Source organism: Armigeres subalbatus, chromosome 3 (assembly GCF_024139115.2).
Source record: "Armigeres subalbatus isolate Guangzhou_Male chromosome 3, GZ_Asu_2, whole genome shotgun sequence".
In the NCBI taxonomy this organism is placed as follows: domain Eukaryota; kingdom Metazoa; phylum Arthropoda; class Insecta; order Diptera; family Culicidae; genus Armigeres; species Armigeres subalbatus.
Genome location: NC_085141.1, coordinates 105881841 through 105896948, shown reverse-complemented (window position 1 = coordinate 105896948; position 15108 = coordinate 105881841). Strand labels below are relative to the sequence as shown.

Here is a 15108-nt window from a genome sequence, read left to right as displayed (position 1 = left end):
TATTCAGTAAGGTGGTGAAAATTAGTATGGAAAAAACCTTTTCAATTTTTTTGATGGACCACCCTCATAAATATTCGGTTCTATTTGACGCTCTGGATAACATTTCATCCAAAGCAGAATGAGGAAAATAATTTAAATATTTTTCAGAAAAAAATGTTTCAGAAAATTGATAAATTTTCGCCGGGTCAGCTAGTAACAGTATAAAGAAAAATAAACCAATTTGTCTGCTCCCATTATAAAAATGATTTGTTTTAAGGTGAAACTGTTCAGAATCCAAATAAATTTTGCATCGCATTTTCAGAGGCAGCAATCTCAACAAATAAGCAACGAATAACTGTCAACTTTTTATTTTGGATTTGCTGCGTCGCAGCAAGCATAGAATAAAAAGAAAGACAGCTGCGCTGGTTACTTCAGTATTGATAGTGGTGCCTTTGAAAACTCGAGATGAAAAAATATTGGCTTCCGAAAAGTTCGTCCTTAAGGTTTTATGTTTACTGACCCATTAAAACTAGCAACCCTATAACTAGAGACCGGCGGAGTGAAAAAATGTCGAAATGGCAACGTATGAAAAGGTGTGATATCGTGGAAATAATACTGGCATTACTTGAACTTTTTGCATGACTCTTATGGGTGAAAAAAGTAAACAAGTCGATTTGGAACCGCTTTTGACGGTTCGATTGGAAACAAGATGGCGTCTTTGCCGATCTCTTATTCTAGTATTTCTAATTAAAACCCATGGCATTTGAACGATTATTAAGATCTGCATTGGTTTTATCTAAAATAGATATTTCGGCGCATCTCGCCACATTATCGAGTAATTGAACCGTTTGTTTGAGAAACTGCATATGTAACATTTTTGGCCAAAATGAGATTTTTATATATTCTGAATCCTCGTCCGAAAATACGTATTCTGGCAAAAAATAGGAAAAAAAAATTTTGTTCAGGATTGTATGAATTTTTTTTCGTTTGTTTGAGAAACTACATATGTCCACGTACTTTGAAGAGCAATTGTGGAGTACTTCTTACATGTTTTGCACTGAAAGTGCCCCAGGGTGTTGAGTTTAGCCAAAAATTATTGATCTGTATCGAAGAAATCGAAAGATTCGGTGCAAATTTGTTCAAAAACAGTTTTTTGTTGTTTTCTCGAAATAGTGTAAAATGGACTTATGCAGTTTCTCAAACAAATGATTCAATTGAATGAAAATGTAAGGTTTCCGCACTCAGTTTTTGCAAGGTTGTTTAACATTTGTAAACTAAAGCAGTATCAAACATGTTTTTTTTTGCACAGCTACATCCACTACTCGAACAACACTCGTCGTCATTGGGGCCTCATCATATATTATGAATCTATATTTTACTGATCAAGATGGCAACACTAGTATATGCCTTTCCAAACTACTTGCGCCTAAGTACACTACATGCTTCATTCTAATTTTGAGCTTGCGTTTTACCAGTGAGTGAATTATTGTTTGTGTGAGTATATTGAAGGACATGTGTAGTGTATGATTGGGAGGAATGATTTTTTGAGCGAAGCGCTCTATGTATCGAGAGAAGAACAATGAATATGTGACTGACGTACGAATCCTTTATCTCCATTTTGGGAGATGTTTAAGGTACGGCAATATTAAGAACGGTTTTTCTATTGTTTCATTCTAAGTCGCACTAAGTAAAGCATTTTAATCAAAGGAGAGACAAACGATCTAACGAAAACATCGAGAGGAGTTGCGGTTGAAAATTTTTAGCATTGAGAAGACACAGACTACTCCTGTGGCTCCACCTGTTCGAAAGATTCGCGCTAATGTATACGAAGCCTCTAGATTTAAGGATAGAGAGCAATGAAAACATTGAAAGTTCCTACCGACATATCGAACAACTTAGTTCTCTAGAAATGCTAATTTCGATTGACAGTTGTTTGTTTTTGTTGTACTGCGATTGTTACGAGGTGAGGATCGTTCAATCGCCGTAGGCGTTGTAATGCGATGATCGTGATCAGTTGGATGAAAGTATGAAGAATAAAACAATAACAAATCTAGCTAGCGCGTGATCTGTCGGTGGCCAACTAGAAAGGCGTGGGTGCGTTGATTGGGTCGAAAAACACGAAACAAAATCACTGAACGCAATAGAATTTAGTTTGGCGGCAAAGTGGTTTTTTCACTAATTTTAATAATGCAACGAAATGTTCAAATCGACAAATTAGGTTTTTATGAAATTAGAAGAACAATTGCGACGCACACTATTTTTCAATTCGAGATGATCGATTGGGTATGTAAGGCACAGTTTGAATTAACACTTTTAAGGTGAATTTTGTTGTTGATTAGTCGTTTTTCTATTGTATGCTTTGTTGGTGTTCATCGCAATTAAAGCTGATAAAACTCAAGATAAACCATACTATGGAATAGCTTAAAAATTCGAATTGCACCGATACGTATACAACTGATGAAAATACGGATGATTCAAATGATTTAGTATTACAATTGTAAATGTACTTAAAAGTAGCCAAGCGTATTCCGGAAAATAATGTTAGTTTGGTTGGGTACGAATGAAGATTTATCCAAAGGAAACTATCAAACTGGTTAATATCATTACGCATGTCAAATCGAACTAACAAAAACCAACTGAAACCATAAAGCAGTGTTTGGTAACGAGAGAGGGGCTTTAAAGGTCGAAAACAATAATCGAAAATCACACACTAGTACAAAGTCTGTACGGAAAAGGGACCAAATCTGTCTCTAGACTTTTAACAGGTTTCGTTGTTTCGTTTAGAGAATTAGGTGGATGGATTTACAGTATTATATGAGTATTTATAAAAAACATAACAAATATCGGATGATAGTGGTTTGGAATGAGCCAAATGGTATTTAATGGATTTTGGATGATAGATAATGAGTAAAGGGGTCCGTCAATAATCGCACTTACCTTGCCACTTTTCATGCTCCTCGTCGTGGTCTTCGTAATCTCGCTCGTAACGTTCGGTGACGTATTCCGGAATGGTGTGAGGAGATTTTTCATGCACATCTGAGGAAAAAAATGTTGCCATTAGAAGACTGTTCAAAACACAATTATTTATATTCACACAAAGTTCATTTTCAGAATTAACTTAACGCTAGGTAGACATTTTTACGTGGTGTGTTACGGGGTAAGATCTACCACGGTCACATTGCCAGCTACAGGCAAATCTTAACTCAACAAATAGAAGATCAACACTTCCTTCCTCTCCCTAGTTACGGTGAAGATGGGCGTGGCCAGGAGTAGTAATCCTCATGCTTTTGTTATTTTTGTCTTAGACTGGAATCAAGGACTACTCCCCTTCTTGATTTCTGAATCGCATTCTAGATAAGGATCTCAAAAGTAAAATGTGAGTATCACTAGTGTCCAATCTACGAATTACACTGTAACAATGCTAATGCTAATGTTAATGCTAATTTACTTTAATTTCATGATTAAAACCTCCTCGCGTATTGAGACGTGTAGTGCAGACATTTTAAATGGAATCATTAAGAACGTTGACCAGAATACGTCTAAAAAATGCTATATATGCGATTCGTCGGCTTAGGGCCTTAGGCCCATTTTCTTGACCATCGCTTAATTTTTAAGCGGCGCCATTAGGGTGGCTCAAATTTTTTTATGGGCCTCTTATTCGGTTCTATTTGATGCCCTGATGCTCTGGACAAAATTTCAAACAAATCGGCCAACGTTTGGGCGGTGCTAAACTTGTTGGAAATTTATATGCAAAAATGTATGCAGAAACATCGCAAAATAGTTATTTGCAGTTGTACGGTACAATTTACGATGAAGAACTATGATACTCATTTTTGAAAGAATTTAATACATAATGTTATGCTGAAAACCGCGAAAAGATAAGTGTTTTCCCGACAAAGTTATTAGCATTTATCTGCAGTGGGATGTTAGGATTTGAATGTTAGGAAACGGATTCTAATTTATATCATTTAATATTTTAGCTTGCCTTAAATCTAAATCTAGCAAATGGATCCTTTCATAGAACGGGTCAAGTCTTCTTTCGCATTGAACCGAGCAAATTCTTTAACTGAAAGAAGAAGACATATCCTCTCTGGCTTCTGCTGGGCAAATGCATCCTTTGAAAGAAGGGATCATACCTTCCTTTTTCTTAAGCCGAGCAAATGCCTGAATCTAAAGAAGAAATAATATCGTCTCTTGCCATCCGCCAGGCAAATGCATACTTTGAAAGAAGGGAAATATCTTCCCTTGCCTTAAACCAAGCAAATGTCTGAAATGAAAGAAGGAACCATTTGTTCTCTTGCCTTCTACCGGGCAAATGCAATCTCTGAAAGAAGGAATCTTATCTTCCCTTGTCTTCAAAGGAGCAAATGTTGTCTTGAAAAAAGGAATCATTTTGTATCTCGCCGTCCGCCGGGTAAATACATCCTTTGAAAGAAGGGAAATATCTTCAATTGCCTTAAACCAAGCAAATGCCTGAATTGAAAGAAGAAACCATTTCCTCTCTTGCCTTTTGCTGGGCAAATGCATTTTCTGAATGAAGGAACCATATCTTCTCTTGCCGTCTACTGGAAAGATGCATTCTTCGAAAGAAGGAATCATATCTCCCTTTGGAAGAAGGGATCATACCTTCCTTTTTCTTAAGCCGAGCAAATGCCTGAATTGAATGAAGAAACCATATCGTCTCTTGCCATCCGCCGGGCAAATGCATGCTTTGAAAGAAGGGAAACATCTTCCCTTGCCTTAAAAAAGCAAATGTCTGAAATGAAAAAAGGAACCATTTCCTTTCTTGCCTTCAACCGGGCAAATGCAATCTCTGAAAGAAGGAATCTTATTTTCCCTTGTCTCTAAACGAGCAAAGGCTTGTCTTGAAAAAAGAAACCATATCGTATCTTGCCGTCCGCCGGGTAAATACATCCTTTGAAAGAAGGAAATATCTTCAATTGTCTTAAACCAAGCAAAAGCCTGAATTGAAAGAAGAAACCATTTCCTCTCTTGCCTTTTGCTGGGCAAATGCATTCTCTGAATGAAGGAACCATATCTTCACTTGCCGTCTGCTGAGAAGATGCATTCTTCAAAAGAAGGAATCATATATTCATTTGCCTTAAACCGAGCAAAAGCTTGAATTGAATATAGGAACTATGCCGTTTTTTACCATTTGCCAGGCAAATGCATCGTCTGAATGAAGGCATCTAATCTTTCCTTGCCTCTAACCGAGCAAATGCTTGTACTGAAAGAAGGAATCTTGTCGGGAAAATGCATCCCTTGAAAGAAGGGATATTTTCCCTTGCCTTAAATCGAGCAAATGCCTTGATTTAACAAATGAATTATATACTCACTTGCCTTCCCCGAGAAAATGCATCCTTTGAAAGAAGGAATTATGTCTTCCCTTCTCTTAAACTGAATAATGCATACATTGAGATAGGAACCATACATATTCTCCCTTTAAAAAGGAATCGTATCTTCATTTGTCATACGCCGGGAAAAAGCATCCTTTGGAAAAGGAAGCGTATACTTCTCAGACTTATGAACGACAAAGTATGCTTTTGAGGAGATGATTATATCTCCTGCAGAATTAGCTACATTTGCTTTTTTATTGCCTTTTTCGTTTAGAAAGTAGTTTTTGCTCTTGAGCAAAAATGTGGCTATTTAAATTTCCGCCTTTTGTAGTTTGTCTTAGTCAACGACCTACCGCTACTGACTCAGAGCTAAAAAGATGGAAAAGGCAGATAATACAAATTTTATAAAGTCTACCAATGTTCTTTTCGATGCTGGGTCATTAGGCCGAATGGTCATTGGGCCGAACGGAGAGAAGCATGAAGGAAGAAGAAAGAAGAAGGAAGAGAAAAGAAGGAAGGAAGAAAAAAGAAGAAGAAAGAAGGAAAAACGAAGAAGGAAGAAGGAAAAAGGTAGAAGGAAGAGAGAATAAGGAAGAAGGAAGAAGGAATAAGGAAGAAGGAAGAAAGAAGAAGGAAGAAGGAAGAAAGAAGAAGGAAAATGCAAGAAGGGTGAAGGAAGAAGGGTAAGGTGAAGAAAGCACTTCTCATTTTTCACTTCTTGCTTCTTTTTGCTAATTCGGCCAAATGACCATTCGGCCTAATGGCCTGACACCGTTCCTTTCTGCAGTGATTTAATACAATCTTTAATTCAAAGCATAAAAATCAAAGCATCTCTTTCTTAATGTTCAAGCAACAATAATTATAAATAATTGCATGCATAAGTTCCAAAATCGATCACTACACAACTGTTATGCCAAATGACCATTATGCCAAACGGCATTTATGCCAAACGACCTTTATGTAATATGACCAGACGCTGCATTTTTCAACTTCAACACATGTATTCCAATCTATACAGCCTCACAAATATTTTTTTTTTTTGAGCCAAACTCTATGCGAAATGCACTTTTGGAAGATTCATTTTCAAGCCAGTGACGTAATCCAGATAGAGTCCCGCGTTTCGCACGACGCTTGCCGGTTTCATTACCTTTATGCCAAACGTCTTTATGCCAAATGACCTACCACCCACAATAACTCTTCTATGACAAATGTGTTGCTCGGGCTTTACTGCAATGGACTTTAGCTGAATCCCTTCATTTTCACTTGAATCTAACGAATCCGTCGAGACAAAACCATCAACCATGCGTTCACCATTATTTCACTTGAAATTGAGTAATTTTTCACCACACCGCGTTTTGCCCTAGGCCCATTTTTAAAACACATTTTAAATGCGTCAAAAAGTCACAAAAACCTTGTTGTTTTGAATAAGAGATTGTTGTGAAATGTAGTTGGTTTTGTAAATTTTGCATCTGCACGATGAATTTTTTTGGCATTTTTGTTTGTATTGGTGAAAACATCAAACAAGCTTAAAGGGTTCATTTTGGACTGTTTCCCCTACATCGTAAACCCATACTCACCGTCTTCGGATTTGCTCAGATCCAGCGTGTAGGCGGCGATTTCGGTGTCCTGAATCTGTTGGACCTTATCCTGAGCTTCCTCGATGATTTCATCGATGAAGTCGTCCGGCGTCACAGCCCGTTCGTCTTCGGTGATCAGCTCGTTCAGCACCGTTTCGTCGATCGTCGTAAAGCTGAGCACTTCCTTCGCCTCTCGGCTGGTGATTTCCTCGCACAGTTCCTCACCGATGAAGGTGGACACTGCGGTTTGCTTTTCATCACTGTCCGATTTCCGGAACGAATCCTGATCGTGGAGCGTCTTTTGCATGATCACGGTCTCGCAGGAATCGCTCGAAACCTGCTCCGATACCTTACGGTCTTTGAAGATGGGAATCTTCGAGGTGGTTACCTCAGGCTCGGGTGACTTGACGGTTGTGGTTTCTGGCACTTGTGTAGCAGGTTTGCTACTTTCAAAGAATCGTGGTATTTTGGATACTGCGGCTTCGACCTGCTTGACAACCGTCTGAGCAGCGTCAACAATGGGTTCCGTTACTTCTTTGGTCGGTTCAGGCTCTTTCTCGAGTTTTGGCTCTTCTTTTGGCTTCGCTGGCTCATCCGGAGAAGTACGTTTCGAAAACACGGGAATCTTTGAAGTCACCTCCTGAGTAACCGTTTTCTTTACAGTTTCCACAATGGATGGTTTATCGTCTGGTTTGATAGCAGGTGTTTCCTCCGTTCGACGGAACTCTTCACCAATTTCAGAAATCTTCTCTGCTATTAGCGCAGTACCCTGCCGAATACCAGTTTCGACTTCAGTTGTTGTCTTCTCCGCACTTTCTTTCAACGTACCGGTTATATCTTTACTAGTGACCTCTTCCCGTACGCTAGCGAAGCTTTCCTTAGTAAACGCTTCCTGAACGCTAGGATGCTCTTGCTCTGAACTGATAATTGTTTCCTTAGCTACTGCGTCAGCGACCTTGTCGATAGTTTCCTTACTTTTCTGTGTGGATTGTTGCACTTCGGAAACCACTTCGGAGTCACGAATTTCTTTTACTGTCGTATCGATTTTTTCATCTACGAATGTCTTCGTTTCGGAACTTTGTGCCGTGAACTCTTGAACTGCCTGACGGAAGCCGTCATCCAATCCATCGATCTTTTTAGTGTCAGTTTTGAAGCTCTCCGCGAATGATTCCGCTTTCGATGTAACGCTGGTAACTTTCTCCTCAACCTTACTGAACACTTCAGATTTCTTTTCTTGGAACTGTTGGTCCATCGACTCTATCTTGGTGTGGCCCTCGCTTTTCAAATCTTTAAACCCAGCCGTCTTCTGCTCAAACTTCTCGAACAAACCCTTTTTCTCCTCTGCTACCTTGGACTGGAATTCCTCCCCCATTTTGTCGAACTTATCCTGAATTAATCCTTTCTGGTGTTTCATTTGTTCTTCTAAAACTTGTTCAGTTTGCTGCTTAAAGGCGTCAGCTTCGTTAACTGCTCCTTCGATCCGCTGGTCTAGTTTGCTTTCGATAGTTTTTTCCATCTTTTCGAACTGAGCTTTCTGAGAAAGGATCTCTTGCTCCTCGGTCCATTGTACTTTTTCTGCTACAGTTTCTTTGAATTTCTTCTCGGACAGTGTGGCAGATTCCGAGTCCGTTTTACGAACCTCTTCTTCGACCCGCTTGTCCAGTTTTGTCTCGATGTTTTTCTCCATCTTTTCCAGTTGAGCTTTCTGGGCGAGAATCTCTTGCTCCTCGGACCATTGGACTTTCTCTTCGACAACTCCTTCGGTTTTCATCTCGGATAGTTTGGTCGATTGTTGTTCAGCTAATTGTTCAAATTGTTTCTGCTGTGCGAGAATTTCATCTTCTTCAGTCCATTGACCGGGGGCGGTTTCTGCAGCTTCCAATTCTGCCTTCTGTGCGAGAATTTCTTGCTCTTCGGTCCACTGTCCGAGGGCAGCTTCGGTGGCTTCTAGTTGTGACTTCTGGGAGAGAATCTCTTGCTCTTCGGACCATTGCTTCGATCCGCTCGATGAGGATTCCTTGGTGGTCCACGAAGTGCGCTTGCTCGACTCGCTGGACTTTGTTTCGAACGAGCTGATTCTCTCCTGGACTTTCTTGGTGGATTCACTAACCACACCGTTGACTTCTGAAGTTTCGTCTTCTTGGATAACGCTGGTTCGTTTGGTTGGGATTGGGACACGTTCCTTCGGAACGGGTGGCTTATCTTGGTGGTCATCATCGTCATCGTCGCCATCGTGTGGCTTTTTATGGTCAATTTTAGGTTCTTCGGGTGTTGGTTTACCCTTTGGTTGGTCGATGCTTGATTTTTGTTCGTCTGGTTTTGGTGTAAATTCAGGTGCGTCTTTTTTCGCAATTTCGTCTACTATTTTTGCGGAGGTGTCGACTTTTTCTGTAGTTAGGATTTGTGACTTGTGTTCGAATTCTTCAACATTCTTCAGAGTTGATTTGAATTTGTCCTGTAGTTCTTTATCGAACTCATCTTTTGGTACGCTGGAACCGTCTTTGAGATGGGTGGTTTTTAGTTTCACAACAGGCTCCGGTATCACGGATGATTTGTACGAATTGTCGATGGGTTTTTGCATGAGGATTTCTTCCTCGTGCTTTGCGCGGGTATCGTCAATCATACTTGATCGCTTGATAGTGATGATTTCTTCGACAATTTCCTTCTTCTGCAACGAAGCCGGTATCGACCGATCAGCTGATAGGCGCTTCTCGATCTGTTTTCTTCGCTCGGCCACCGTTTTCTTAATGGTTTCCTCTTCGGATTCCTCCGATTCCTCGACGTGTTTTTCTTCAACCGAGTACTTGCTGGACTCCTCCTTGGCATATTGGTTATCTGGGAATAGAAGAAAGAGATTAGACATTCTGCAACTTTGAAGATATTGGACAAAAATTGCCAGACTTACCGTCTTTTTGTACCAACTTCGCAATGGAGTCGGATTCGGCGATGATGTCCACATCGTGACTTCGTTTACTTATCGAGAAGGCAGTTTTGTTCCGCATGGTAACAGTAGTCGTGGTTGTGGTAGAACTTCTTAAACACCGATCAACGATGTCATCTCGATGGATCGTCCGCAGACCATTTTCGAGAATGTTGAAGTCGTTCTTGGTCTTGGACTGGAACTGTTTGAGCATGACTTGCGCCTGCTGGGCACTACTAGTCGGGTTTTGAGCGATAATATTTTCAACGTCGGTATCGCTGATTCCGATTTCTGGCGCTAGTTTGACCCAGTCTTCGCCCAGTAGATTCGAGATGTCGACTACACGCAGTTCACCGAGATAGTTCTGATCGCGTGGTGAAGCTCGTGCAGTTCTTCCGACGCGGACCACGATTTCCTGCGAGTCTTCTATAGTCGTTGTATGGTCTGGAATGATGGTTTCTGGCAGTACGATGTTTAGTATGCAGATCGGTTGTTGGGGCGGTTCACCCTTGGCGATCTTAGGCTCACGCATGAACAGCGTTCGTCCCACGATATCGGCATGTTGGTCTTTTACGCGGACTGCAAAAGGTAGGCGATTTTCTCGGAAGGCCTTGAATGCTAGGCTTAGCTGTTCGCCGGATTTGGTGATCGGTATCAGGTTGCCGGCCAACTCGATGTACTGCGGTTTGTCCTCCAGTACCTCGACGTCACGGCTCTTGGCGACCTCGGTAAAGTGCTCCTGATGTTCCAGGGTCTTGTCTTCGCGATCGTCTGTCATGCAGAAGACGCGGAGCCGAGCCTCCAGCGGATCGGTGCGTTTAGCGAATACGACAAATTTGGCCATAAACGGAACGTGTATGGCTTCTCTGCAATAGAAGAGTGAGAAGGTGTAGTGTACAGAAGTTCTGAAAGGAGAAGTGGTTGCTCGTTGGACACCTACTTGTACAGTTCAGTCGCCATTTTGGTGGCATCGGCTATGTTTCGGCAGTCCATAAGCCAGAAGCGAGCGGATACAGTGGTGGTGAAGGATACGCAGTCGTTGACGAAGGTCAGCGGAGTGGAACCGGTGACGTCTTCCCACTGGGCGCGAGTTGTACCACCTAGACGTTGCGAGCGGGAGGCAGAGGTATTCGGTTAAACGTAACACGGGAATGGGTCGTACAAGTTCTAGGCTTAGAGATAACTTGGCAAGTCTAGCTAGCAGTCAGTAAATTTTAGTAGTTAGTAGTTGGTGGTGGTAGTACAACAATGAGTTTACAATATCGAAAGCGTACGCGCGGCTGGGCTGACCATCCCGGGCAGGACCGTATCAGCTCAGCAGTGGAAGCATTTGAAGTGGAACTAGTTGCAAGTCGCATGACGTAACTATTTGGAACTCAAGCGTTCATACTGGCGCCTCGCAGCTAGTTCCACGGCAGCGCTGCTTAAATACTAAATGGAGTTGTAAAGCAAAGTAAGAAAATGAAGTTAACGGAATACTTGAACTCAAGATGGGCCAATTTCGGTAACGGAACTGAGAATGAAATGATACTGAACAACACAACAAGAACTGCTGTTCGACGAGTCGATCGAGAACTGTTGAGCTAGGACTCGACTGTCATTGATTACTATTGAGTTTGATAAGCTATTTTTTTTTGTTTGAAACCATTACTATCCACCTGATGTATGTCTTTGAGGACGGAGGAAGGAAAATGAGAAACAGATGAGTATGGAAGAACGTAACTTCGATATCTATGGAAAACGTGAGACGATAGTCACATGCACAGAAAAATGAAGTGATATTCGGTTCGGTGAAAAGAAGTCGTTGAAGAAAAAACTCAGATGTAAACACAGTGGAAGGTGGTATGGGTGGAATTGAGGCTGGCAATGCTACATTATTCAAAAATGTTTCTTAGCTCGTTTAGCAGAGTCTTAGTTGTTCGACGTTTGAGTTAAAGTTGGGAGTTTATAAAGAAATCCAATAAATATTATAAAGTAGATGGTGGCGACTAAGGATGCTACGCCTACAATGGATTTTCTGATTAACAACTGAAAGTTAAAAGCTTCGCTGAAACCCTGATGTTCTTTTGAATTTTTTACTAAGGATTTGTCTTTCGTCAAGAGCACTGCTAGTTGGTGTCTATGAATATTATCATCCATTTGATTAAAGCAAAATAAGGTTTTATGACACCGGTGGTTAAGTTGTAAGCGTTCCGCCTTGCACTCCATAGTGCCTGGGTTCAATCCCAGTTGGCAACGTTGACATTTTTAAAGACGAAAGATGTATGGATACAACTTCCCTCAGATAGAAAAGCCGAAGTTGATGGGTTCGATATGTTGGATTCTATTGTGTAGGAGTCGTTGGTACTTGTTGCTCATGATGAGGAAGACTATTCCGACGGAATTCAAACGTAAATAAAAAAGCGAAAACATAGTTCCTGCCTTTTCGTACGATGTTTATTTTTGATTTGCAGAATAATGTCATTGGTTCTCTTTTTTCTAAAAATATTGGCACATCCATTCAAAAGGATGATACACACTAACTTCGTTTTTTCTTTAAATTTCCTCCCATTTACAGTCCTAAATATTTTCTGATAATCAGCAGAACAAAGCACTTGTAAGTTGACTGAATCTATATTTGATCATAACAAAGTTTCCATACAACTTACTTTCCTGATAAGCTCAACTTGTAATAAAAATTTGAACTCATGGATATGACAAATTAAAAGTCGATTAAATAAAATTTTTGTCCGTCGTCTTTTCAAGTTTGTTTTGATGTGAAGTATTATCTTTTACTTATACGAGACGAGCTAGCCATGGGAAAGTCTTCCTAATAAAGACATAAAAAAAATCTTTTACTTGCTGAGTAAATTGTTATTATATGCAACATCATTGCTTGAACATAATCTATACATATTACGTACAACCACATTACATTTTTCTTTCATAGGCTCAGCGAAACCCAGCCCTATATTAAGGACAAGCATCATCAATCCGAAACAAAATTAACTCGCGTTTTCAAGGACACACCACTCAATATGAGTGCATCGCACAATTCAAGACAAAATTTTCAAAACGACTTATCTGCTTTTGTAAACAAGATTCAAACGACGATTTGACGATTCTGAAAGCTCTTCCACGCAAACCAATACCATCAACAGGTAGCTGAATCCTTCACCTGCCTATTGATAGTGTTGGTTTGCGTGGGAAAGCTATCAGATTCGACAAATCGTCTTTTGAATCATTGTTTACAAAAGCAGATAAGTCGTTTTGAAAATTTTGTCTTGAATTGTCATTTTCGTTATTCCACGCATGCTGCGACGCAGCAAACGTGAAATATTAAGGTCACACCGGACGGAATCCAAGTTCCAAAGTGCTCGCGTTTTTGGGGGCACACCACTCGATTCAGAGGCGGCACACAACTGTCATTTTTGTTGATTTAGCTTTGCTGCGTCGCAGCATGCGTGAAATAATAAAAATGACAGTTGTGCGTTGCTTACGTCTCGAGTGGTGTGCCCCCGAAAACGCGAGCACTTTTAAACTTGGATTCCGTCAGGAGTGGCCTTAAAAACAAAAGTTGTCCGCTGCCTCCGTATTGAGTGTATGTACTGCAAATCACGACGAAAATTGCTGAGACATCGGTGGAAAACATATGAGTGTGTATTCTTCTATTCAAAAACATTGCCAGCCTTCTGTTGATGCCCAGACCAGAGTAAAATTTTACCAAAGGGATACACTGTTGAAATTTTCGAGCAACTATTCATTAGTCATACGATAACCGGTCTAATCTACTTCATCGTTCAGATGGATCCAAAACTGGAACAAAAAATATAATCTAAAATGTATGAAACACTAGTGATAATGTTAGGAACAAGAAACAAACGAAACAAAGTGTGTGTATAAGTGAAAGTGTGTTTGTTTGTGTGGGTTCTGCCCAGGTTTGTACGTACAGTGGTGTGAGTATGTTTCCGCGAGGACACTAAGAGGTGAAGTCTCATGCTCTGGAAATTGTTAGCTTTGGTTTTCATTCGGACACAAATTTCGTACTATACAAAAGTTACGGTACCGAGTTACACTTCATGAAGACATTTGTGTGTTTATGTTCACAGCTGACATTCACTGCGGGTATGTTTCACACGCTTGCATGTGTGGCGAGTAATACTGAAGGATTCTGCATGGCTTTTAGCAACGGTTTCAGAAAAGTCCCCTTTTGGGCAACTAACGTTTGGCGTTTTCTCAGTTGTCGCTTTTTCACTTTCAAACATACAGTACTTAATAGAAAAAAACTAAAATCAATTAAATAAAATACGGGAACTTAATTTAATCAAAACAAATTTCATTGTGTTTTATTTGTGTTGGTTTATATTCGTTTTTTTCTCTTTTATTTTAAAAGATATCAACCAAAAGCTCGTAAAAAATTGATTGAATAGGAAGTAGAGTGTTGGAAATGCATTTGATATTTTGCGTACCAGAATGTTAAATTAGATTAGTGAAAGACTTTGGCATTCAGGAAAAATATGAATTCATTCGATTAAAATATATTCGATTCATTTTTAATGGCTTAGGTAGTTATAATAATATTGTTTTGTTTTAAACAATTCCAAAACAATTAGTTCTGACAAAGAAACGAAAACTGTAGAAAAGCGTTTATAAAAGATAAAATGGAACTAAATGTGGAGTTGATTTGCACAGCATCGTCGAATGTTTCTTCACGTTTCAGTTAACTGATGAAAACTGACGAAACATCTTGCAACTGGCAGCACTGACTGCAGATTGGAAGTGGTTGCCATTTTAACGGAAAGTTTTCCTTAAACTAAGCTTAATGAGCCAAATATTTTCAATCAATTTATTCTATTGAGCTTTTCGATTCATTTTCTGATTTACTGTTAGTGCACAATTCTCGATTCAATAGTAGACTGGTCTTATAAGTCGCGGGGAAAATGAAAACTATGCGACATGCTATTTTTCACTTTTTATTGAAAAGCTCTAGCGCAAACCAAGCTTGGTGGGTGGCGGAAGTAGTTAACGATAATTCAACGGACTGTTTATCAAAACTTAACGTATGTAAGCGTAGTTAGCTCGCGCGGTAGCACAAATTCCGAAATGAAAATCTTTGGGCACCGTTAAGATTTGTTTTTCTATTTTCAAGTAAGGATAATAGCTTTGTTTAACTGATATACAAATATATTTTTAGTAAATAAACAGTTTTAATATCATATATCAATGCGATATAGGTCTATACTGAACTGTGCGTTGGTGTGTTCTCGAATATATCTTAGGTGCTAGTGTGGAGGGGGATAATCGATATTATATCATG

At 39.9% G+C, this 15108-nt stretch overlaps 1 protein-coding gene across 1 annotated transcript in view; it reads right to left on the bottom strand.

Moving 5' to 3' along the window:
* The window catches only part of LOC134221863 (ankyrin-2-like), an 86100-nt gene that overhangs the window by 55622 nt on the left and 15370 nt on the right, over positions 1-15108 (bottom strand). Inside the window, exons 3-6 of the mRNA XM_062701034.1 lie at positions 10753-10912; positions 9798-10678; positions 6893-9727; positions 2917-3015 (exon numbers count right to left, since the gene is read on the bottom strand). Of these exons, the coding sequence (XP_062557018.1) occupies positions 2917-3015; positions 6893-9727; positions 9798-10678; positions 10753-10912 (3975 nt within the window). The remainder of the gene's footprint in view (positions 1-2916; positions 3016-6892; positions 9728-9797; positions 10679-10752; positions 10913-15108) is intronic.